At 38.6% G+C, this 26548-nt stretch overlaps 1 protein-coding gene and 1 long non-coding RNA gene across 2 annotated transcripts in view; one reads left to right on the plus strand and one right to left on the minus strand.

Annotated features, from left to right (window-relative positions):
- The window catches only part of F8 (coagulation factor VIII), a 120598-nt gene that overhangs the window by 33346 nt on the left and 60704 nt on the right, over positions 1–26548 (minus strand). The window contains exons 12-15 of the mRNA XM_019716077.3: positions 26289–26439; positions 16964–17173; positions 11317–14422; positions 41–194 (exon numbers count right to left, since the gene is read on the minus strand). Coding sequence (XP_019571636.3) covers positions 41–194; positions 11317–14422; positions 16964–17173; positions 26289–26439 — 3621 coding nt within the window. The remainder of the gene's footprint in view (positions 1–40; positions 195–11316; positions 14423–16963; positions 17174–26288; positions 26440–26548) is intronic.
- On the plus strand, positions 106–26376 carry LOC141569737 (uncharacterized). Its single transcript, XR_016020018.1, has 4 exons — positions 106–237; positions 7240–7328; positions 14354–14465; positions 26273–26376. It is a non-coding gene; the product is annotated as an uncharacterized LOC141569737 (long non-coding RNA).

The following is a 26548-nucleotide window of genomic DNA, read 5'->3' on the forward strand; positions in this document are numbered from 1 at the left end:
CAGGACTAATTTTCTTGTAATTCCATTGTCCTCAACTCACCATGATATTGTCTTCGACTTCTGCTCTGATACATGGCCCCAAGAGTCCCAGATGCTCATTTAGTTCTCCACGATATAAGGGCTGAGTGAAGGAGCCATCAGTGAATTCCTGGAAAACCACCTTCTTGAACTGAGGGACACTTCTACTCTGAGCCCTAGAGAAGAAAGCAGAGGAAAAGCAACATCCTCATGGACCAAGTACGTAGAAACACCTCACAGTCTAGCCTTCTCCATATTTAAGATACATTTAGTAGAATTGATTATGAATTGGAAGTGTAAGGGGGCAGAGGAAAGAGGGATTCAAGATGACTTTCGGGTTCCTGATTTGGGCAAATGGATGGATGGTGATGAAATTCACTGAGATGGGACACCCTAGAGGAAGAGTCGGTTGGGGTATACAGTTTTGGACACACGGGACATCTATGTGAATTAAACTGACATACACGGAGGTTGGGAGTTGACCAAAGAGGTCTAGATGAATATCATCCATATTTAGATGGTCTCCAAATCATGCAAGTGGCTTATCAAAGCCAATAGTCAATTTTCTTATGTCCTCACCTTACTCGACATCTAAGCAACGTTTGCCTAGTTAACCCCTCCATCCTTCTTGACATACTCTCTCCAGGCCTCACTGGTACGGAAGCTCCATGAAAGCAGGGAAGAAACATTTGTTGAATGTTGAATGGATGTGGGGTTATAAACATATTCTAAATATAAGAGAGTACAGGACTCAGTCCTTGGACCTCTTTTCTTTAAAAAAAAAAATCTGTTAAAAATGTGAATTACAACTGTACCATAAAGTGCATAAAACAAATGGTTTTGGTAGAAAAACCATCTGGATCCAGAACTTTGCCAGCAACCCAGAAGGCTCACTGCATGTACCTTTCCAATCACATCCCTTCCCTCCCCACCAAAAGTAACTACCGTTCTGATGTTTATGATGATTATTTTTTTGCGTTTCTTCACAATTATACTACTATGCACACATCCCTAAAGAATATAGTTCACTTTTGCCTGTTTTTGAAGTATGTACAAGGAACCATATTGTATACGTTCTTTTGTTTCTGGCTTCTTTCACTCAGCATTATGGTTATGAGACTCAACTACGTTGTTGTGTGTAGCTATAGTTTGTTCATCCCCATTCCTGTAGAGTATTCCACTGTGTGCATGTACCTCAGTTGTGGGCATTTGAGTTGTTTCTGATTTTTGGTACTTCCACAAAGGCCTGCTATGAACCTTCTTGCTCATGTCTTTGCAACTTTGAACTCGTAGTTACATTTCTGTCGGGCACACACCTAGAACTGGAATTGCCGAGTATGCATATATTCCGCTTTGGTAGCTACTACCACACTGTTTTCCAAAGCTTCTGCACCATTTTCCATTTTCATTTGATCCAAATCTTCACACACACTTAATATTGACTGTGTTTTTACATTTTGGGCCATTCTAGTGGTTGCATAGCAGTGTACCTGTGGTTTTATTTTGCATTTCCCTGATTAATAACGAAGTTGAGCATCTTTCTTTACGAGTAGGACAAATTGGATTTTCTCTTTTGTGGAATGCCTACCCAAGCTTGGATTGTTTGTTTGTTTCCCAATTTCTCTACTGGGTAATCTGCTTTTTTCTTGTTGATTCAAAAGTATACTATATACAGTCTTGATATGAATACTCTGTTGGCTTTTTGTGCTGCAAACATCTTCTTCTATGCTGTGACTAGTTTTAATTCTTTTTTAAAAAATATTTTGATAAGCATAAATTCATAATTTTAATGTTGTAAAATTTATCAAAAATCCTTCATGGTTACTGCTTTTTGTATCTTGATGTCAAATCTTTCCCCCCCAACTCTGAAGTTATTAAGATATTGGCTTATTTTTTCCTTCTAAAAGATTTATGGTTTTTATGTTCATGTTTTGACTTGTAACCCAATGTGAGTGGATTTTGGTATATACGTAGTGTGAGTTAGGGATCCAATTTAATGTTTTTTCCATATGGGCATCAAAATTTCCCAGCATCTTTTATTGAAAATCACTTTTCTATAACACGTTTGTCATAAATCAGGTATCTTATATGTGTGAATCTATTTTTGGATTTTCTATTCTTTTCCATTGACCTCTTTGTGTACCCCAATGCCAACTATCACATTGTTTGGGTACTACAGCTTTAAAATAAGTTTCAGTATTATACGACAATTCCCCCCACCTTGTTCTTCAACTGTTGAGATTTTCATTTGGGTTGTGTTGAATCTATAGATCAGTTTGGGGATAATTTACATTTTCACAGTATTGCATTTTCTAGCCCATGTACATGGTACATCTTGGCATTTATTTATTATAGGTCTTCTTTAAAGTTTCCCATTAAATTTCCAGTTTTTTCCCATAGAGATCTTGAAAAATTTTTGTTATACATATTTTTAGGTCATCGTGACTATTTTATTCCATTGTAAATGGCATATGCATTTAATTTCGTTTTCTACCTGTCTGCTGCTGTTATATATACAATTATCTTTTGTATATTGATTTTGAATTCCACAAACCTGCTAACCTTCTTAGTTAATTCTAATCATTTATTTGTAGATACTTTTAATTTTTTTCTATGTACACAATTCATATAATCTGTAATCAAGGACTGTTTTATTTCTCCCTTTGCAACCTTTATACCTTTTATATCTTTTTACTGTTTTAGTGTGTTGGTTAGTACCTCCAGCACAGTATTGAGTAGAAGTGGTCATAATGAGGGGTGATAACTTGTTCCTGATCTCCAAAGGAAAGTCTTCAATGGGTCAGCATTAGATGTTGGTAGAGATTTTTGTAGATAATCTTTGTCAGGATAAGGGAAATCCTTTCTATTGTAATTGGCTAAAAGTTTTAAAATCGTGCATGGATGCTAAATTTTAAGCAAACACTCTTTTCACGTAATGAGAGGGTTATATGTTTGTTCTACTTTATCTTGTGAGTGTGACATATTACGATGGCTTTTAAAAATGTTAACCCAACCTTGTAATCCAGGGATTACACTGACATATTTGTCTATCCTTATATTAATAGCACACTTGATTAATTACTGTAGCTTTATAATAACTCCTGATACCTGGCAGTGTCATTCTTTCCTCTGCAAGATTTCTCTGTTTGCACTGCTTTAGCTACATATCACAAGTTTCAATACATCATATTTACATTTGGTTAAAATATTTCTAATTTCCATCATAATTTCTTCTTTGACAGATTTGGAAGTGTGTTGCTTAATTTCCAGTTAAACTTCTAAATGATTAATTTATTAGAGAACATATTTTATATGTTTTCAATCCATTAAAATTTCTTGTTTTGTGGTATAGCATATGGTCTGCTTTATTAAATGTTCCATGTGAACTTGAAAACATGTTAAACCTGCAGTTTAGGCTGTGCGTCATTAATCCTGTTCAAATCTTCTGTATCCTTATTGATGTTTGGGTCTGTTCTTTCAGTTTCCTTGAAATACGATTGTGAATTTATCTATTTCTCCATTTAATTCTGTCAAGTTTTACTTTACGTATTTTGAAGTTACATTATTATGATCAGGTTAATATAAATTTTAGAAAGTTATATCTGCCTATTGAATTGACCATTTTATTATTATAACATTTCCACTTTATCTGTAGAAACCTCTTACTTTAAGTTTACTTTCAGCATAATTGAGCCTTTATATTTTAAGTGTGTCTGTTATAAATAATACATAGTTTTGGTCTGTGGTTACCATGAGGTTCATATCTATCCATCTATATCTATAGCATTCTATTTTTAGCCGATGGACATTTAAGTTCTAGCACATTCTAAAAGGACTACATTTTTACTACCCCCTCCATGCTTTATGTTTTTGACATCATATTTGATATCTTCATTTTGTGCTTTCCTTGACTATTTATTGTATAGTAAATTTTGCTACTTTTGTTTTTTAACCTTCATATTAGCTTTTTAAGTGGTTGATTTACTGTGTTTATTATATATTTGCCTTTACCAGTGAGATTCTTTCCCTCTGTATTTTTTTATTTCTGGTTTTGGCCTTTCCCCCCGCTGCATTTAACATTTCTTGTAAAGCTGGAGCCAAGGTGACCACCATGCCAGGTCTGAGAACACCAGTCTCCACTGGGCCCACAGGGACAGGACCAGTACCACCAATTTTGTAGACATCCTGGAGAAGGAGCAGACGCAAAGGCTTGTTAGCTGGACAAGTTGGTGACAAGATGCAATCCAGAGCTTCAAGCAGCGTGGTTCCACTGGCATTGCCATCTTTATAGGTGACTTTCCATCCCTTGAACCAAGGCATGTAAGCACTTGGCTCCAGCACGTTGTCACCATTCCAACCAGAAATTGGCACAAATGCTGCTGTGTCAGGGCTGTAGCCAATTTACTTAATGTAGGTGCTGACTGCCTTCATGATTTCCTCACATCTCTTCTGGCTGTAAGGCGGCTCAGTGGAATCCATTTTGTTAACACCAACAGTTAGTTGTTTCACACCCAGTGTGTAAGCCAGAGGGCATGCTCACAGGTCTCCCCATTCTGGGAGATTCCTGCTTTACATTCACCAACACCAGCAGCAACAGTCGGGACAGCATAGTCAGCCTGAGATGTGACTGTAATTGTCTTTTGAAAAAGTCTCTGTGTCCTGGGGCATCCATGATGGTCACATGATATTTGCCGTTCTCGAATTTCCACAGAGATATCAGTAGTGATGCCATTCATGCTCGTGTCCAGCTTTGGGTTGATCCAAGGCCCAGGCACACTTAGAGACCCTTTCCCGTCTCAGCAGCCTCCTTCTCCAATTTTCCGTGGTTCTTTTGTCGACCCCACCACACTTGTAGATCAGATGGCCAGAAGTGGTGGATTTGCCCAAACCTACATGTCCAATGACGACAAAGTTGATATGAATTTTTGCTTTCCCATTTTGGCTTAGATTTAGGAGTGGTTTCTGTAACACTTGTGTTATGGTGGCAAACCCGTTGTGAAAAAAAAGCAATTCTATACATCTTAAAGCTCATAAAACATTTTATCATTGTTTATACAAACAATATTTATTTGTATCTATCCATATATTTACACTTTCTTTGCTTTTCAGTCCTTCTTACCTCTCACATCTTCCATTTGGTATCACTTTTCGATTGTTTGAATTATATCATTAGGACATTTTTAGTGGATTTTTGCTAGTGCTGAAATATCTGTTTCTATTTGTCTGAAAATATCCTTACTTTGCCTTGCTCCTTCAATCATATTTTTGATGGGTATAGGATTCTAGGTTGGCAGTTATTGTATTTCAGTGCTTTCTAGATATCATTTCCCTGTCTTCTCTCTTTCATTAGTATTATTGAAGTCACCTCTCTGTGTCTCATTTGAATGTATGCTTCTTTCTTTGGCTGCTCTTAAGAGTTTTCTCTTGGGTTTTCTTCATTTTCCCTCTGATGAAATGTACCTAAGCATTGACTTTTTAAAAAAAAGATTTTATTGGGGAAGGGGAACAGGACTTTATTGGGGAACAGTGTGTACTTCCAGGCCTTTTTTCCAAGTCAAGTTGTTGTCCTTTCAATCTTAGTTGTGGAGGGTGCCGTTCAGCTTTAAGTTGTTGTCCTTTCAGTCTTAGTTGTGGAGGGTGCAACTCAGCTCCAGGTCCAGTTGTTGTTTCTAGTTGCAGGGGGCACAGCCCACCATCCCTTGTGGGAGTCGAACCGGCAACCTTGTGGTTGAGAGGACGCACTCCAACCAACTGAGCCATCGGGGAACTCAGCGGCAGCTCAGCTCAAGGTGCCATGTTCAATTTTAGTTGCAGGGGGCGCTTCCCACCATCCCTTGTGGGACTCGAGGAATCAAACTGGCAACCTTGTGGTTGAGAGGACACGCTCCAACCAACAACTGAGACATCCAGGAGGCAACTCAGCTCAAGGTGCCGTGTTCAATCTTAGTTGCAGGGGGCAGAGCCCACCATCCCTTGCGGGACTCAAGGAATTGAACTGGCAACCTTGTGGTTAAGAGCCCACTGGCCCATGTGGGAATCGACCCGGCAGCCTTTGGAGTTAGGAGCATGGAGCTCTAACCGCCTGAGCCACCGGGCCAGCCCCTGATTTTTTTATTCATCCCGTTTGGGATTTGTTGAGCTCCTTGAATTGTGCATTGATGACTTCTTTTCATTTTTGGAAAATATTCAGCTATTACCTCTTCAAACATTGCTTCTCCTCTAATCACTCTTTCCTCTCATTCTAAAAATAGGTTAGTTCTTTATACTCTGTCCTCTATGTCTCTATTCTGGTTATACGTTGCTCTGTCACAAACTACCTCAAAGCTTTAGTGCCTTAAAACAACCATTTTATTATACTTGTCAATTTTGTTCAGTCAAAAATTCTAGCAGGGCTTGGCTAGATAATAGCTTTACTCCTCATAGTGTCAAATGTGGTCATTCAGTGGTATTCAGCTGGCATCTGGGCTGGTCTGGTGGGTCCAAAATGGCTTCATTCACATGTCTGGTGCCTTGGTGGAGAATGTTGAAAAGCTGGATTCAGCTGAGACTCTTTATCAGAGGACCTACATATGACCTTTCCAACATGGTAATACCCTGGTAGTCAGATTTCTTGCATGGAGGCTGGCTTCTTCCAGAGAAAGCATCCCATGAGAACTAGATGTAAGCTGCATGATATTTGCTGACCTAGCCTGAGGAATCAGCATCACTTCCATCACATCTATAGGTCACTCATTTCTGTTATAGTCCATTGGTCACAAATGAGTCATAGTGCCAGCCCAAATCAAGGGGAGGGAAATTAGACTCTATCTCTTGAATGGGAGAATGGAAAGGTCACACTGGAGGACTGGATATATTGATACATCCATCTTTGTAAAATACAGTTGATCATAGTCTTTTATTGTCTCTTTTGTATTTTCCATTAAAAAAAATTTTCTGTATGCTGCAGAGTTTTTGGTTTTTTACTTACCTACTAGTTCACCAGTTCTTTCTATATGATGTATAGGTGTTTTAATAACTGTATCTGATGATTCCTTCATCTTAAGTTTGTGAGTTTGTTTTGCCTCACTATTTTTTCTGTGGCTTCTTGCTTCCTTTTTCTTGTATTGGTTTATACCCAGTATCTTTGTGTTCTAGACATTGCATCTGAAGTATTTATGAAAGTAAGTTGAAGTCTAGGATGTTGGTTTCTTCACAGAAATTTTATGTTTTCTTCTGCCACAGGTCTGCAGGTACTGCCAATCCAAGATTGGCTTGAATTATGATCAAGAACAGAGATTTCATGGACAACACAGATGACAGTAGAGTGGCATGTAAGTCAATGAAGGGCAAGTTAACTGGTTTACCATGACTTTAAGGATTATAGCCCTTTGGGGACCCAGCTTAAAGTGGGCATGGTTTATATCTACTTTTACTCCCTTGATGATCCCATCAGGTCTTATTTGAATGCTATCAATATGTTTATGATTCCAAAATTTATATCTGTAGCATAGACCTCTTCCTTGGACTCCAGACTCATATGTCTGTCTGCCTACTTACCACCCCAATTTGGATGACTAATGGGCGTCTCAAACTAACTATGTGTAAAACAGACGCTTGAGTGTTTCCTCAAATAAAAATGTTCTACCTCAAGCCTTCCATATCTCATTAAATGTAACCATCATCAACCTAGTTGTTCAGGACGAAAACTAAAAATATTTTTTGAGTCCCCTCTCCCTGTTCCCCGGAAACTCAATCTAACAGCAAGCCCTATCTGCTTATCTTCAAATTATACTCAACACCCTTCCTTTTATTTATTTATTTACTTAATTTTATTTTATTTTCCCCACCACTATGCCAGCCTAAACAACTTCTTCTTTTACCTGGATGACTGCAATAGCTTCTTAACTGGTCTCCCTGCCTCCATTCTTGCCCATGGAAGCTGTGTTATACAACTCAATTTAATTGGTGTTCCCTGGAGTGTGGACATACACGAAATATCTGCTCTTACCTCCCTGCATCCATCATTTATTTACTAGTTCATTCAGCAGATATTTATGTAAGTGTCTCTCACATGCCAGGCCTGTTCAAGGTTCTGGGGATGTACCATTGAAAAACACCTTCAAAGTTTGTGTTCCCAATGAGCTTACCTTCTATACCTTCTAGTTGGGGAAGATGGACAATAAACAAATAAATGTGTAATACTTCAGGTGCTAGTAAGTGCATTGAAAAAGTGGTGGGAGCTATACGTATATACAGTGTTCAGTGAAAGCCTCACTGATAAAGAGAAATTTGAGCAGCAACCTGAAAGAAGTGAGAGAACTAATATTTGGCTCTCAGGGGAAGAGAATTCCAAGCAGAGAACGGAAAGTGCAGAGGCCTAGAGATAGGGACATACTTGTTCCGTTTGAGGAAGAGCAATGAGGCCAGGGTAGTTGGAGCAGAGTGAGCGGGAAAGAGCAGTAAGAGATGAGGGCAGAGAAGTTTCAGAAGGTCACATCTCACAGAAACGTGAAGGCCATCATGAGCGCTTTGGAATTTACGCAGAAGGAGATGGAAATGCACTGGGGGATTTGGAGCAGAGAACAATAATTACAATTACAATTTGAAAAATTAGCTGCTGTGTTGGGAAAAGACTGTATGAGGGCAAGGCTGGAAGCTGGAAGCCAGTTAAGAGGATATTACAGTGATTTGGGTGAGAACTGATTATTGTTTAGACCAAACAGTTGCCACTGAGATGGAGAGAAGTAGCTGGATTGTGTGTGTGTGTGTGTGTGTGTGTGTAGAATTGATTTTATTATTTTAAATAGATTTTTGTTATAGAAGCAGTACATATGCATTGTAGAAAATTTGAAAATATGGACATATCTTTCTAAAATTAAAAACATTACTTTTACAGCATCTAGAGTAATAGTTTATTAAATGTCTTCTCTTGTTTTGTAAACTGTTTTTTTTTCCCCTAGTCAACAATCTCCAACTTTCCATTTCAGTGCATTTTCATCTTATCCAATACTCAGTCCATAATGAAATTCTGGTTATTTTCTGAAGTCATGGCCAACAGGGTTTTTTGGTGGATTAGATGTGGTTGTGAGAGATAAAGAGGAGTCAGGACAAACTTCAGGTTCGGAGTCTGAGCAGCTGAAAGGAAATAATGGTCATTGACTGCCATGAAGAAGGCTGGGCAAACAGCAGGTTTGGGGAAGGGGGAGAAATTAAGAGTCTAATTTTGTACATGTTAAGGTAGGGAGTTGATATGCAAATCTCAAGGTCAAGGAAGAGATCTGAGATGGAGATATATTAGGTTGGTGCAAAAGTAATTGTGGTTTTTGCAATTATGTTTAACCTTATAAACCACAATTACTTTTGCACTACCCTAATACAACTGGAAATTATGTACATATTAATAATACCTAAAACCATAAGAGTAGATAGAGCATCACAACAGTGAGTGTAAACAAAAAATAGGAGAGTTTGGAGAACTAATGCCCAGAGCATTCTAACATTTAAAGGTTAGGGAGGTGAAGAACCAGTAAAGTTGGTAAGGAAAGATTGCCAGTGAGTTTAGAAAAATGGAAGAACAGTAGTGTCAGATAGACCAAGTGAGGACATGTATAAAAGACAGAGTAATCAACTACCAAATACTATTGAGAGCTCAACTAAGACGAGGACTGAGAATTAGTAATGTAAAGAACAACCGTGACCTGGAAAATGTAGTTTTTATGAAATAATGGAGGGAAAAGCCTCTTTGGAGTTGCTTAAAGAAAGAATAAGAGAAAAAGAAGCAAAGGCAGCAAGTAGGGGAAATAATTTTTAAATGTTTTCTGAAAAGGTAAAGAGAGAAATTATATAGCATGATTGATACTGATGAGGCTAACCTGGTGGAGAGGGAGAAATTGATGATGTAAGAAGGAAAAGGAGAATTGCTGAAGCATCATTTTTATGAGGTGAGACAGGATGGGCTGAAGTGCAAAACTGGAGAGGTTGGCGTTAGGCATACAGACCGTCCATTTATCGTCATAGGCATGAAGACGTTACATGGGTACAGATGTCAGGACATGTGCTTTTGGATGTCTGTGGAGGTTCACTACATCTCAGAGTGAGAAGGGGTGTTGGAGAATGGGCAAAAGGTATTGGAGATTTAAGGAAAAAGCAGAAAATGCAACATAGAGGTCCAGGAGAGTAGGAAAGTCAGTGCACTGGGGAAATAGTCTTTGGTTGCTGTGCAACAATCGGGGCGCCCTTGAGGTAGAAAGCAGGGTTGGAAAGTGACAATGAGTAACGAAGAGAACCCCTATATGACCTGAGCACTGCTCACCTCTGTCACCTCATCTCCCACAACCCGCCCCACCGCCAGCCAGTTCTTCACTCCAGTCATGCTTGTCCTTTTTCGTTCCTTAGACATGCTAAGCATGTTCTATTCTCAGGGCTTTTGCATTTCCTGTTCCCTTTGCCTGGAAACATCTCTCAGAGCTCTGTTAGCCTGGCCTCTTATCATTTCGGTCTCAACTCCACAAAGAGGATTTCTCTGACCATAACAGCTAACGTAACACCCTACATCACTCTCTACCATATTATCCAATTCTGTCTTCTGGATAGCACCATCAAGAGTCCCCTTCATTTTTCTACTAATTTATTGTGTCTTACTCTCCCCAATAGTATGTAAGCTCCGACGTTGCTGCACTCATGTCTACAAAAGTGTCTGGCATGTAGCAGGTGTTCAATAAATATTTGTTGACTAATTGACTCTCCTTATGTTCATCTTCCAACTTTCTCAGTGCTTTCTCTCCCCTGCCCAACCTCTCTCTGCTCCCCTAACAAATAAGCCCTCCCACTTTGCCCTCTATATCCCCAATACCTTGGAAAACAACTTTCCCTGCATCCTCAACCTTTTTACCGTACACTTCACTTCTCCTCCTGCCTCTTCAGGGCTCTGTTATGAGATACGTCTTCTACTGCAGCTCATAAGGCTGCTAGGTAGGGTTGACTTTCTTCCTATTCTCCATTGCTGCTTCTTGACTCTGACTTCTCTACCCTTCTGGAAGCCCCTCTTCTCCTCCTCCATCCCCTCCTTACCCCAGACTAAGAGCTTCATGCCATCTGGATTTACCATCTTCTAACTCTCACTGTTGGTGCCATCATCTAACCACCTATTTACTCCTCAGCTTTACCTAGACTTTGCCGTCTGGTTCTCAGAGTTCTTCTATAAAGCAATCTTTGGAGTGTCAGTGCTGCAGATTGGCTGTGCCTTTTCCTATTGTTTCGGCACCTGGGAAAGTCAAAGGTCACAGTAGCAGGACAAAGGAATAAATAGTGTACCCATACCTGTTCCTTAGTGCATAGAGGGATTTACCCATTCCATAATCCCAGAGCCGCTCCACTGCAGCAATGAAATAGTGTCGTGTTGTCTTTTGAAAGCTGCGGGGGCCCTGGTTTTCATCCTCACCATAAATGGCAAAATCTTCTCTCTTCATTTCAGTTGAGAAGGTATCATCATAGTCAATTTTGTCTTCGTCTGGCTGAGGTGTAGTCAGGGGGATTTCCCTTTGATGGCCTGTCAAGACTGGTGGGTTCTGAAAGGACAACCTTCCAGTCCCTCCTGACTTTGCCCAGGTGGCTTCTCTTTGGGCCTTATCTTGTCCTTCATTTATTGCCGGTATTGAATGATTGTTTTCATGGGGGTCTGGGGGCGAAATGGTGTCTGTTGTCTTAAAAGCTATGTCTTTTTGTGACTTCTCTTGGGATTTCCACTCTTCTCTTGGTGTCTGGGTAGCATATTGACTGTCCCAAGCAGGAGGAACCAGCAGCTTGGAGGGAGTCTTTTCAGAGCTTTCAGTTGTCCATTTCAGAAAGGGCACTTTGCCAGGTCTATTTACTTGATTCAATTGAACAGGTTCCTGTGTTGTCTGAAGGAAGATCTCTTCGATGAGATCCAGGTAGCCAGGAGAAGCATTACTAGTTTTTGTAGGGAAAGAGTTTTCCTGATGAACGTGAACGTTAGGAAGTAATTCAGCTTGGCCAGATGCTTTAGATAAGCCTGGTTTCAAGAGAACAGTGTTCTCAAGTTTCTTTTGTATGAGTGGGTTTGTAGCACCTTCCCCCAGGGAGCTGATCTTTTCTTGACCACCAATCATTTCCAAAGTTAGGAAGGCTAAAGAAAGATTTCTTTTGGCTCCTTGTAAGAAATGATTGCTTTCTTGGGCCCCAGAACTTCTCTCCCTGAGGGTATAACTATAGGCTGAAGCTAGAAGATGAGAAGAGTTGTCTCGGGATGGGATCTTAGTCAGATCTGTAGGTCTAATTGATGGAAATGCTGATACCTTTGCAACAGGTAATGCAGAGCCATCCATTTGAATGATGCCATGACTCCTCATAGAATCGTCTATGAGGGACTGAGTAATGGCTCCTTTCTCCTTCTCATTGTACTCTATCGGTGTGACAGTGCCCTGAGTCAAATAGTTCATGTTTTTGGACCACTGGGTTGAGGTGTCATTCAAAATCAAGCCCATTTTGAGCTTTGTTTCTTCTTTCGGAGAGCTAAACTGTTTCAAAGCCCGCTTACCACGTTGAGCCATAGCATTCCGCTGACTTGGATTAGGAGATATCCTTGTGGTGCTTTGATACTTCTCTACCATTTGCCTTGTTTGATTCCCCAAGCCTTCCATGTTGGTTTCCATCCTTAATTTTGAGAAATGGGCCATGTGATTCCCTGCTCTATTTGCTGAATCATTTAATGACCTGGTGTCTTGAAATATCGGAGTATATGTCTCCTCATCTACACCAACTACATTTTGCTTAGAGCTTAGTAAGAAAAGATTCTTCAGGAAATTCTTAGTGCCTGTATACACTGTAGGCAAGACTACGTTCTCTTGGATTAATTTTTCCTTCCTTTGAATCTCTCCCTGGGATTTTTTTTCTTGGTTGTATGTATCATTTTCTTGGACATTAGTCAAGTTAGTAAGAAATATGCTCTTGCTCTTTGGAGAAATCACCTCTTTGAGGCCTGTGTCCCTTGTAAATTCATCCTCTTCTACAAACACCATATTGTTCTCTGACAAGGAATTCTGATCCTTCACAGATTTTTCTGATTCTAAAGATGTGGATTGCTTTGGACCAGGCCTTTGCTCAGAGCTTAAGGAGTTCTTGCCCTGGGTCCTTTTTATCCAATTTGCTGAATCTGGCAAGAACAGCATCTTGAAGAGTGATCTATCTGGATTTTCTGCACCTACTGGTACAGGACCCTCTTTTTCTTGGTGGACCATTTCCATATTTTTTGATGACATAGTTTTATTTGACACATGATTTAGCCCCAAAGCTGTAATGTTTTTGTCCATAAACATTTCATCATGAATCAAATGAGTCACTTTTTGAAACTCAGCATTACTTTTTAATATACTGTCTTGCCAGACCAATGTATTATTCTCAATTAATAATGTTGGGCCATCAGTGTGAGTTTTTCTGTTAGTTGTTGAGTTCACTGGTGACTTGTTTGTCTTTACCAATGAGGTATTAACGTTGAATAAAGAATTACCTTTGGTCAATGAAGCAGATCCATGAGCTCTTTCCTCTTTAAATAACCTGTCACTCTTCACTGACAATATATTTTCTCCCAGTAAACTTTCTTGACTATTCATTAAAGCTGCTTCTAACAACTTGGATTCGTCATCTCCTTTCCTCAAGCCCAAAGGTACACCCGACTCAATAAGGTGAGATGAATTTTTGCCAAATACAGTGGTGCCTAATTGACCACTAAAGTGAGTTGGCATATTTGAGGGTCGTAAGGAACCTGTCTTTTCAGTACCTGCTGCCAACTTTTCTGATGGAATTGTTGGTGAAGTCATTAGATAGTTTGACAAGCTGGAAATTTTAAAGTCACCTTTCTTCAACTCTACTGTTAGAGTGCTCCCCACATTTTCGTTTACTCTTAATTGCAGTTCTGGCTCAGGAGTAAATCCTCTGTCCCCACTGTTACGAAGCTCTGGTCTGAGATGTACCCCTTCAGATGGGCGCTTGTTTCTTTCTGTTGCTCCAGGGAAATGATAATCAGCCTCATATGTGGCTTCTTGAAGATCAGAGGATAATCCATGTGGAGTAGGATTCTGTCCCGAGAGCATCAACAAATCGCTAGAGGAGATGTTTTGTACTTGAAGCAGCTGTGCTCTCTCTCCAGACCAAGGGCCAGTCTTCTCTACATCATTTTCTGGAGTCATAGTGGCTTTGGATTGTTTTTGCATAGTGCTAGGGTGCCTTGCATTCTGGGAGAAGCTTCTGGGTTCAATGACATGGTTTTCATTCAGCAGGGAAGTTGGAATATCTTCATATATGTCTTCATAATAATCATCAGTGTTTCTGTCACACCTAGAAACCTTCAGTAAGGCTGTCATGCCTCTGTTCCGAAAGTCGGAGTTGTGGCAGCCCAGAGCCCACACACCTGGAGATGAGGAAGAATAAGACTCTGGTTACTCATAACCCAGGTTAGAGGCACTCTCCTATTCCCAGATAAATGAAAAAATGCTAGTTGTTACAATTGTATTGCAGGCCATTGGGTTAAATCCATGACACATGTAACAGCAGTCTAGCAAGGGTAGTAATAGTGGTTTTTGTATTGCTGCTGTTGTGGTATACCTGTTTGTGACTACAAGACGGGGCTGTGGTTTAAGTGAATAGATATTGGGATAAAAAGGGAGAAATGTAAGTAACACACACAACAGTAGAGCATCTTAATAGTCACACAGAACTCTGACAATGACAATGATTTAACTCAGGAAAGTTTATACAGGCTGCTGTTATTGCTATGTAACATAGTAGCACAGATTCCAGAGTCAGATTGCCTGCATTCAAATCCTGCTCTCACATTGTTATTCAAAAATGAGGCACAAAAATAGAAATAAAAGGCATAGGGATTGGAAAGGAAAAACTGAAATTGTCAATATTTGCAGACAATGTGATTGCATACATACAAAAACCTTGTGGAAATCTATACAATAGCTGCTAGCTCTTATAAGTTAAATTTAGCAAGGTTGCAAGATACAAGGTCAATATACAAAAATTAACTGTATTTCTTGCCTGTGTGTGTGTTCCAGTATAACTTCATTTACAAAAACAAGTGATCAACCTGCTGACTACAGTTGGGATTTTTATTGAGATATAATTGACAGGTATCATTGTTTAATGTGTACAATGTGTTGGTTTGACACATTTATATATTGCAATATGATGACCACCAAAGTGTCAGCTAGCACCTTTTTTACATTACGTAATTATCATTTCTTTTTGTGTGGAGATATGTGGTTAAAGCAGGGTGTGAAGTGATCTGTATAGTCAAAAAAAGAAGGATGTACTGATACACGCTACGGCATGGATGAATCTTGAAAACATGCTGAGTGAAATAAGCCAGACACAAAAGGACTAATATTGTATTATTCTGTTTACATAAAATATCCAGAAGAGGCAAATCCATAGAACAGAAAGTAGATTAGAGGTTGCCAGGAACTGGGGTGGGGAAGAGGAGAGAATTGGGAGTGACTTCTTGATGGTAAAGAGTTTCTTTTGGGGGTGATAAAAATATTCTGGAATTAGATAGTAGTGACGGTTGGACAACATTGTGAATGTACTGGAAGCCACTGAATTGTGTATTTTAAATTATTAAGGTAGTGCATTTTGTGTTACATGAATTTTACCTCAATAAAACAAACAAAAGAGATCAGACTTCACCATATTGAACAGGGGAAATCTTCTCTAGGGGCTTTGTTTAGCTTGAGTGTTGTAATCGATAACACTTCCTTAAAAATTTTTCCTTGAGACACATAAAGCAGTTTTAATTTGTCTTTAGAATTTAAGTGATCACCAAAGTATTGAGAGTCAAAATATTAATATTTTAAATATTTTTTTCTTTGCGTACACATACGTACACGCTCTTTGGTTTTGACAATTGCAACCATATTATACATACTGTTTTATAATCTTTTTTGCACATATTCATCCATTCATTGGAAAAGTATTTATTATATTTATTAACCATCTACTATAGGCGAGGCACTGTCAACAAGGAGTACAGTGGCAAGATAATGTTGCTGTCCTCAGAGCATTTCCAACTTCGTTGGAAAATGGATAACGAAGATATAAACATAAATAAGATACTTTCAGAGGTATCATTGGAGTTCTGTCAGGTTCTTCTTCACTCACTTCCCACAAAAAAATACATCACTGGAAGTAAGACAAGTTTCTGGCTATGAAGGTGACTATATGTTTATATGTGATGAGACTGGTTTTTTCCCCAGAAATTGTCCTGTGAGGATTGATCTCCAGAAAAGTTGTAATTGGAAGAGGGTAACTACAGGTAGTTCTATGTGGTGTCCTCTGCAGATGATGGCGTGGGTGGGACCAGGAGCACGGGGAGTGGCCTAGCACTTGTTACTCCACTGTACGAATGCAGCAACCATCTATCTGTGTTGGCTTTAGGCCAGCTCAGGGTGCCTTCTGATCACAAGGCTGGTGCTCTCAAAGGCCTTGCGGTGTTTGTGTGTTAGGAACAGGGAGGATGAGAAGTTGACAGCCACATTCATCCTGAAGGTGCGCGCTGGTTTGAGGGCGTGAGTGCAAAAGGACATTGCTATGCACGTCCCAGAGATTTCTGGGTGGAGTTTACCCAATGATACCCGTGTTCACGAGGCACACAGAAACAAGTTTAGCCTGCACATCTTAATTGCATATATAAATAAATGTATCCTCACCACTAACGTTTAGTAAACACACTGAAAATTTTGGCCCATGGCGAGTAATGGCACTTTTTAGAGCAAAGACTTTTAAGTTAAATACTTGATGTGGTGCTGGCATTAAAATATGTGCAATTACCCAAATCCCTTGAAACCATTTAGTATCTGCCTAAATGTGAGCTAGTGGGCAGAAGAGCATATGAATGAGCACTGAAGCAATCTCAGCTGTTAGTAAAAGAATAATACAAACAACTAACCTGGGTTTTCCATGGACATGAAGACAGTTTCTCCTGAGAATGGGAACAGGGTAAGTGTGTCTTCATAGACCAGTTTGTGTTCGAAGGTATATCCAGAGAAGAAGACAGAAAGGAAATCAGTCTGTGCTCCAACACTTAGAATGTACCAGTATGCCACCTCATGCAAACAAACGGACAGCTGCAAGCTATCAAAAACATAGCCATTGATGCCTGCAAAAGAAATGGAGAACAAGAAACTTTAGCAGTATCAGGATATATTATTTTGGATTGCCGTGATAAGATAGAAATGATTGTGTTATGCCCCCAAAAAGATAGCACTACATCATCCAGAAAAGTAGATTGTTAATACTTGATCAGCTAAGTCCCAATCCCCAGGTGAGGAGAGTCATAGACCGTCATGCTAAAGATGGATTTGGATGCTATTCTAGGGGGGGCAGTTCAATGAGGAGCAGAGCATTTTCATGGTCTCAAAATTTCTCCCTGACAAACTGCTTATTAATTGCAAGGAGAAAAATAGTAACTACACAGAGGAGAAAGCAGAAAAGAAAACCCCAAATCCTTGATCAAATGATCAAAATTAACATCTATTAATATTCCAGATTCAAGAACTAACGGATTTCAAAAAAGCAGGACAATTATATCCAGTGCAGGATCCAGGACTGGATCCTGAACTTGATGGGGGAAATGCTACAAAAGACAGCGCCGATTGATACAATTGGAATATTGGCTGCCAATGAATGTGTCATATCCATTTTAAATTTTCTGAATTTCATAGCTCCACTTTGGTTATGTAAGACAGTCTCTTGATTCATAGGAATTATACAATGAAGTATTAAAAAATAAAGAAGCACACTGTCTTCAACCTATTCTCAAATGGAAAATAAGTAATAAAAGTGTATATATATAGAGAGAAACCAGAGAATGATAAAGCAAATATAGCAAAATGTTAAACATTAGTGAATCTGGGTAAAAGGTATATGGGAGTTCTCTGTGCTATTCTTGTAGCACTTCTGTAAGTTTGAAATTATTTCTAAACCAAAAGCTAAACAAAAGTAACACTGACTTCTTTCTGTTAAGGGAATTGTCTCTGAAAGCCTCTTCCATACATCTATCTGTCCACCCATTCAATAAACTTTTGTCTACTCTGCAAGGTGGTAGCCCACAGATCCACTAGCAATGCTCACACACTAGCTTAGTGCAACTAATTGAGAATCAAGGTTTCTTGCCCTACAAAGTAATAAAATATATTATAAAACTATTATAGTTAAAAGCCTGGTCTTAATGCAGGTATAGATGAATATATCAATTGGAACATAGAGTCCAGAAACAGACACATATAAAGGGGCGTTTAATATATGATAAAGGCAGCATCTCAGACCTGTAGCAGAGAGAACGAGCTCTTTGGTAAATGCTGATGCATATATGACCATTCATATGGAAACAGAAAAGACCCCAATAGCCACAGCAATCTTGAGAAAGAAGAACAAAGCTGGAGGCATCATTCTTTCCCATTTCAAATATACTACAAGGCTATAGTAAATAAAAATAGTATGGTATTGGCATACAAATAGACACACAGACCAATGAAACAGAATTGAAAGCCCAGAAATAAACCCTCACATATATGGACAACATATATATATATATATATATATATATATATATATATATATATATATATATATATATATATATATTTAGGTTCTCGCTAAATTTTTTTTATTTTTTTGGAATTAAAAAAATTTACTTATTTATTTATTTTTAGTTTCAGGTGCACAAAACAATGTAATAGTTAGACATTTATCATTTATATCCCTCACACTGTGTCAACCCCCCCATCCACTATCCCTCTGACATCGCACACAGCCATTACATTTCCACTGTCTCTATTCCTAATGCTGTACTCCGCTTATAACTATATACATTATACACACACACACACATATACACATACACACACACATATATATATATATAAACTTGTAGCTGACATTTATTATTGTTCAGCTTCAGCTTCAGGTGTACAGTGCAGTGATCAGGCAACTACATCTTCCCTGAGGTGGTCTCCCTAACGAGACAAGTGTCCATCGGATACCCTACAAAATCTTTACAACATTATTGATTACATTCCCCAAATTAACTTTCGTAACCCGGTGGCCATCTTGTGGTTACTGACTGTGCTTTCTATTCCCCTCACCTTCCCCCTTATCCCCACCTCCCCTCCCATCTAGCAACCCTCAATTTTTCCTCTATGTCTCTGAAACTGTTTCTGATTAGTTCATTCATTTATTCTTTTCTTTAAATTCCACATATAAGTGAGATCGTATGGTATTTGTCTTTCTCTGTCTGACTTATTTCACTTAACATAATGTTCTCTAGGTCCATCCATGTTGTTGTAAATGGTAAGATTTATTTCTTCTTGATGGCTGCTCAATACTCCATTGTATAAATGTACCATAGTTTCTTAATCCAGTCGTCTATTGATGGGTATTTCGGTTGTTTCCATGGACAATTAATATTTGATGAAGGTGCCAAGAATACTCAATGGGGAGAGGATAAGCTGTTCAATAAATGGTGCTGGCAAGACTGGATAGCCACACGCAAAACAGTAAAATTGGACCCCTACATTATACCACACACAAAAATTAACTTGAAATGGGCTAAAGACTTTAAACCTAAGACCTGGAACTGTAAAGCTCCTAGAAAACATAGGGGGAAAGCTTCCTGACATTGGTCTTGGCAATGAATTTTTGGATCTGACATCAAAAGCACAGGCAACAAAAGCAAAAATTAGTAAGTGGGACTATATCAAACTATGAAGTTTCTGCATAGCAACAGAAACAACCAACAAAATGAAAACACAACCTGCTGAATGAGAGAAAATATTTGAAAATCATTTATCTGATAAGGGGTTAAAATCCAAAATATATAAAGAACTCATACAACTCAATAACAACAAAAAAAATCTGATTTTACAAATGGGCAGAGGAACTGAATTGACATTTTCCCAAAGAAGACATAATAATTGTCAAGAGGTACATGAAAAGATGCTCAACATCACTAATCATCAGAGAAATGTGATCATCAGTGAAATAGGTCAGTCAGAGAAAGACAAATACTGTAAGATTTCACTTATATGTGGAATCTAAAAAAGCTGAAGTCATAGAAGCAGAGAGAATGGTGGTTACCAGGCGCTGAGAGGTGGGGGAAACGGGGAGGTGTTGGGTAAAGGGTAGGAACTTCCACACATAAGATGAATCAGTTCTGGGGATCAAATATACAGCATGATAATTATTGTTAATAGTACTGTATTATATACTTGAAAATTGCTAAGAGAGTGGATCTTAAATATTGTCACTACAAAACAAATGATAATTATGTGACGTGATGGAGGTGTTAGCTAACACTATGGTGGTAGTCATTTTGCCATATACGAGCATAAGTGTATCAAATCAACAGTTGGACACCTTAAACTTACATAATGTTATATGCCAATTATACCGTAATAAAGTTGGAAACCAAACAACAGCAACAGACTTTGTATGAAGTGTAAAGTTTCAAGGGTATTTCCCCCCCCCCCCGGGGAAATAGAAGTGTTCGTGACTTCCAAAATAGTAAAGGGAAAAGATGGAATTTAAAAAAAGAAAAACTTAATAAAAAAAAAAGCAATAAAGGAGGAAAAATGTAATATTCAGAAAAATAGGAAGCACAAAATAAGATAGTAGAAATAAATCCCATGCACAATAAATCTCCCCACTTAAGAGATGGTCAAATTGAATTTGAAAAATATGGACCATCTAACCCTTCTCTAGACTTACAATGACCCACTCTTTCATGATATACTTACATGATTTTGTTCTTGAAACAACCTGGGAATGAAGTGATAGAGATTTGCATAGAAACACTGAGGAAAGACTGCTAACTCAGAGTGATTAGAACATATCTGTCTTCAAAAACATATCACACTCTACATATATAAGTACAAATTGGGGGTGCTAAAATGTATACTAGTGGACACTTTGGTCAACATTGCTCAAGCAGTAGTTCGCCATAATCAGAAGTGTCTGGATGCTGATGGGAACCACTTTGAGCACCTCTTGTAATTGCAGAAGTCAAACATGACTTGTATTCATCTTTTGTTATCGGTATATATTGAGTGTTACAATTTTAATACAATTTTCCTTTCTTAAAATGTGTATACATTTTTTGGTACCCTCTGTATATGCATGTGTATGGTTTCTGTTTTGTAATCACTGTTTGTTTTCCAAAAATGAGATTACATGCACTTTTCTGCACCTACATCTTATTATTCAACAACACCTCATAGAAATTACTATAAGTAGCTTGGGTATAACTCTAATTCATTCTTTTTAATGGTTGCATAATATTTCGTATTATGGATATGCCACAACATATGTCCTTATGTACTGGTGCTTTTATTCCTATGGGATATACCCCAGCAGTAGGAATGGTGGGTGAAAAGGCATACATGTATTTCATTTAAAAATTTACATATAGTAAATTGATGTTTATTTGCTGTACGGTTGAGTTACAGCATGTATATCAAGTAGCAGCACCGACAAAATGAGGACTAGCTTCATGAACACTGAAAACTCCATTGTACTGGACTCCATTGCAAACACCCCCCTTTCCCCCTCCTAAGCCCTGACAACCACTGTTCTATTCTCCATCTCTATACAATTGCCTTTCCCAGAATTCCTTGTAATTAGAATAATATGTCACCTTTTGAAACTGGATCGTGTCACTCAGCTTAATGCCTTCGAGGTTCATTCATATTGTGTGTGTCAATAGTTAATTGTGCTTTATTGCTGACTAGTATTCCATTGTATGGATGTACCACAGTTTGTTTAATCATTTGCCTATTGTAGGATATTTTGATTGTTTCCAAATTTTTGTTTTTTATAAAAACTGGCAGATATATTCTGCAGGGGCCCATTTGCAAGACGTTCAAGGTGGAGGGGAGAAAGGAGCGGTTTCCTCCCCTTTTCCTTTCTCCCTTACCATGTTTTACCCAGGATATAAAAATGATCTGGATTCCAAAACCGACCCCCCAAAAAACAACAACAACTGAGTTTCCAAAAGTTACAGCACCTTAATTCGTCACAGGACAGAAGGAGCCAGAGGGAAGAAAGCTCCCTGGTGTGGGGGGAGGCTCCCCTAGCTTGGTGCAACATCCCCTCCTTAAATAGCTGCCCCAAATGGGACAAGCCTGGAGCTATAGCATTTAAAAACTACCCACACCCAATTTTATCAAAAACAAAGAAAAAAATTCCTTTCCCCCAAAAAACCCCACAAATATATATTTTTTTTCTTAAAAATAAAACCCCAAATTCGAAGGCATAACTGTTAAAGTGAATCTGTGAAATTCCCTCTTTCCTTCCCTATTACTGTGAGGTTATTGGTACATTCCCAGGAGGGAACTAGCCCCAAAGGGAGCAAAAGGTGAGGGCTTCCCCAGCCAATCAGCAGCCAGTATGGATGTGGGCAGGTGCTAGGGAAGCTACACCCCTTTGGAATTATCCAAGTGGAATGGGGAAATGGAAAGATGCATTCTTGTATAGTCTTCAGCCAATTCCAAGCCAAGTAGAGGCAGGGAAAGCAGGGTGACAGGTGAGGTGTCCAGAAAGAAGAAACAGGATCTTCTGGGTCCCTGTGGTCATGAGGAACCCTGCTTTCTCAGCTCCTGGACATGGGCTTCGATTATTTCCTCATAACTTTCTGCAATTCCCTCTTTCCCTCTTCCTGAAGCTCCTGTTTCACCATCCCAGGTCTGACTCATCACTTCAGCCTTGGAAAGGTTGTGCTTTTCTCCCAGGTTCTCTGCACAGATTCACTCTGGCCTCTGGCTCCTCCTGATTGGCACTTCATCCTTGGGGGGTTTCTCCCCTACTTGTATGGTTTTCCTTCTTGGGCCTGCTGGGCAGGCAAGTGGCACACCTGCATGGGTAGAGTGTTCATGAGGTGCCACTGGCTGGTGGCTCAGGGTTTTGGAGCTGGCTCCGGGTTCTCTGAGTGTGTCCAAGTTTTAGCGATTATGGATAGAGCTGCTACAAACATTCCTGGATAGGTTTCTGCATGAATCTAAGTTTTCATTTCCCTAGGGTAAATACCCAGGAGTAGGATTGCTGGGTCATATGATAAGTCTATGTTTAACTTTGTAAGAAACTGCCAAACTGTCTTCCAGAATGACTGTACCATTGCACATCCCCACCAGCAATGTGTGAGGGTTCCTGTTGCTCTGCACTCTTGCCAGCATATTTAATATTATTCTATATCCATTTTGTTTTATTTTAGCTATTCAAATAGGCATGCAGAGGTATCTCGTATCTCACTGTAGTTTTAATACGTATTTCTGCAATGGCTAACGATGAGCATTTTTTCATGTACCAGTTTGCCTTCCAGTGTCTTCTTTGGTGTGTGTCCAAATCTTTTGCCCACTTTTAGGTGTTTCTTTGTTTTCTTATTGTTAAGTATCAGAGTTCAGACATGTGATGTGCAAATATTTTCTATTGCTCTGTGGCTTGTCTTTTTATTCTCTTTAACAGTATTTTTTTTGGTAGAGCAAAAGTTTTTAATTGTGTTGAAATTCAATTTATCAATTTTTTTCTTCCATGGACTTTGATTTTGGTGTCATTTATCAGAACCCTTTGCCTAACTACAGGTCATAAAGTTTTCTTCCTATGTTTTCTTTGAAACTTTTTGTGGTTTTACATTATGCATTTAGATCTATGATGCATTTTGAGTTAATCTTTAGTGAGATTTAGGTCGAGGTTCATATTTTTGTATAAGGATGACCAATTTTTCCAACACCATTCGTTGAAAAGATTATCCTTTCTTCATTGAATTGCATTTCCATCTTTGTCCAAAAATAAACTAGTCATCTATCTATCTATCTATCTATCTATCTATCTATCTATCTATCTATCTATCTATCTATCTATCTATCTACCTACCTATCTATTTTTTTCCTGCACTGTATATTCTGTGTTATTAATCTTTGTCAGTACATTTCTATCTTGGTTACAGTAGCTTTATAGTAAGTCTTAAAGTCAGATAATATGAGTCTTCCAACTTAATTTCTCTTTTTCAATTGTTTTGGCTATTCTAGTTCCTTTGCCTTTCCATATAAATCTTATAACATGCTTTTCTCTACCGGCAACAACAAAAACTTCCTGCTGGGATTTTTTTAATATAAATTTTATTGGGGAGTATTGGGGAACAGTGTGTTTCTCCAGGGCCCATCAGCTCCAAGTCGTTGTCCTTCAATCTAGTTGTGGAGGGCGCAGCTCAGCTCTAAGTCCAGTTGCCATTTTCAATCTTTAGTTGCACGTGGCGCAGCCCACCATCCCATGCAGGAATTGAACTGGCAAGCTTGTTGTTGAGAGCTCATGCTCTAACCAACTGAGCCATCCAGCCGCCCCCCTGCTGGGATTTTAATAGGAATTGTATTAAATCTGTAGATCAGTTTGGGGGTAGCTGACGTCTTCACTCTATTGAGACTTCTAATCTGTGACTGTTGTATGTCTCTCCACTTATTTAGGTCTTTTAAAATTTCTTTCATTGGTGTTTTGTCATTTTCAGTGTACAGATCCTGCACATATTTTGTTAGGTTTTGCCTAAGTATTTCCTTTTTTGAGCTATTGTAAATGGTGTTATTTTTGTAATTTAGGTTTCCAATAGATTGCTGTTCATACATAGAAATATGACTGACTTTTGTATATTGACCATGTATTCTGCAGTGGGGTTCAACTCTCTTATTAGTTCTAGGAGCTTTTTTTCGTAGATTTTCTATGTAAATAATCATGTCGTATTCAGTTTTAGCTCTTCTCTTTTGATCTGTATGCTTTTAAATCTTTCTAGTTTCCTTCCCCAACCTCCTTGCTGCCAACTACTTTTCAGGGTTCTCAGATAACTGCTCCATGAATTCTGTTAAGGATTTTTAGCTGATTTCAGGGGGATACACAGGATGATGTGTGCTTATTCCATCTTAACCAGCAGAACTCCAAAAGGCATATATTTTTAATTTAATGGTTTCAATCAGATTGTTTTCAAAATGACCATACTAGTTATCCACTAATATTGTGTGAGAATACCCGTTCACTCACAAGCCCACTAGTAATAAGTGTCTTATCATTTTGTCAGTCTGATAGGTATAAAGTGCTATCCATTGGTATTCAATTTTGTAGTTCCCTGTAAGATTGAACGTTTTTATCATATTTTTTTACCATTCTGATTTGTGTGTGTATATAAACATAAACACATATGTATGCATGCTACAGGATGAATTGTGCTCCTATCGAAATTCATGTATTGAAGTTCTAACCCCAAGTACCTCAGAATGTGACTGCATTTAAAGATAGGATTTTTAAACAGATGATTCGTTAAAATGAGGTGATTGGGGGGTGGGCTCTAACTCTGTATAACTGGTGTCCTTATAAGAAGTGGAAATTTGTACATAGACCTGTGCACACACACAGGAAAGATCATGTGAGGCCACAGGGAGAAGATAGCTGTCTGCAAGCCAAGGAAAGAGGCCTCAGAAAAAAACAATCCTTCTAACATCTTAATCTCTTAGATTTCTAGCTTCCAGAATTGTGAGGAAATAAATCTCTGCTGTTGAAGCCACCCAGTCTGTGGTACTTTGCTATGGCAGGCTTAGCAGACTAATACAATGTATATATGTGCTTATGTCTGACTATATAATCAGACATAAGCACATATATAACATGATCTAACTGGATGCAGAATGGTTAGTGGAAAGGTACAATATGGAAAGAGATGGGGAGATAAAAGGGAGCGGACAGCCAAGTGAATATCGAAATACCTTAAATACATACAATTTTTATTTGTCAATTATACCTCAATAAAGCTGGGAAAAAATGTTGGGTGTTTTAACGTACAATGTCTTGATTCATTTGACTGTTAAATTACTATAGCAGGCAATCACTTTACATATGTAAAATTGCATTCCCTTTGTATTTCATGTGTAGTTTACCAATTGAGTACATTTTATATTAAGTATGGATCATGCATGTTTGGATAAATGAAAGCTGTGTCTTATTTGATTTATCCTTTAAAAATAAAGTTCTCTGAATACTTTTTGCATTCTAAAACAAAAAAATATATGCATTATGTGATCATATTTATGCAGTTATATAAAATTGTATATGATCATAAGTAACAATTTTTAAGGAACTATGACTCTTGCGTGGCATATAAATTAATCCATTATATGGACAGTAATTTAGTGGTTTAAATTTCTCTTGATCTGTTACCCTCTGGACTCAGGTGCTGCTTTACTTACTGTACATGATGTTGGAGAGTTGGAACTCTGGATCCTGGGGCTGCACTCCATCTGCATTGGGGAGGAAGCGCTGCATATTCTCTGTAAGGTACCAGCTTTGATTCTCATCAAATACAGAAAACAGGATGACATTTCTCTTGTCTGACATCATCTGTCAATTGCATGCATTGAAAGAAAGAAATGCTACTACTGTTGTCAGGTAGGAATTGGCAGTCTACAATGGAAGTGATGACATGTGTGTGATTTATCTATAATCCTTT

Source organism: Rhinolophus sinicus, chromosome 18 (assembly GCF_057876585.1).
Source record: "Rhinolophus sinicus isolate RSI-liver-muscle chromosome 18, RSI-T2T, whole genome shotgun sequence".
Lineage (NCBI taxonomy): Eukaryota > Metazoa > Chordata > Mammalia > Chiroptera > Rhinolophidae > Rhinolophus > Rhinolophus sinicus.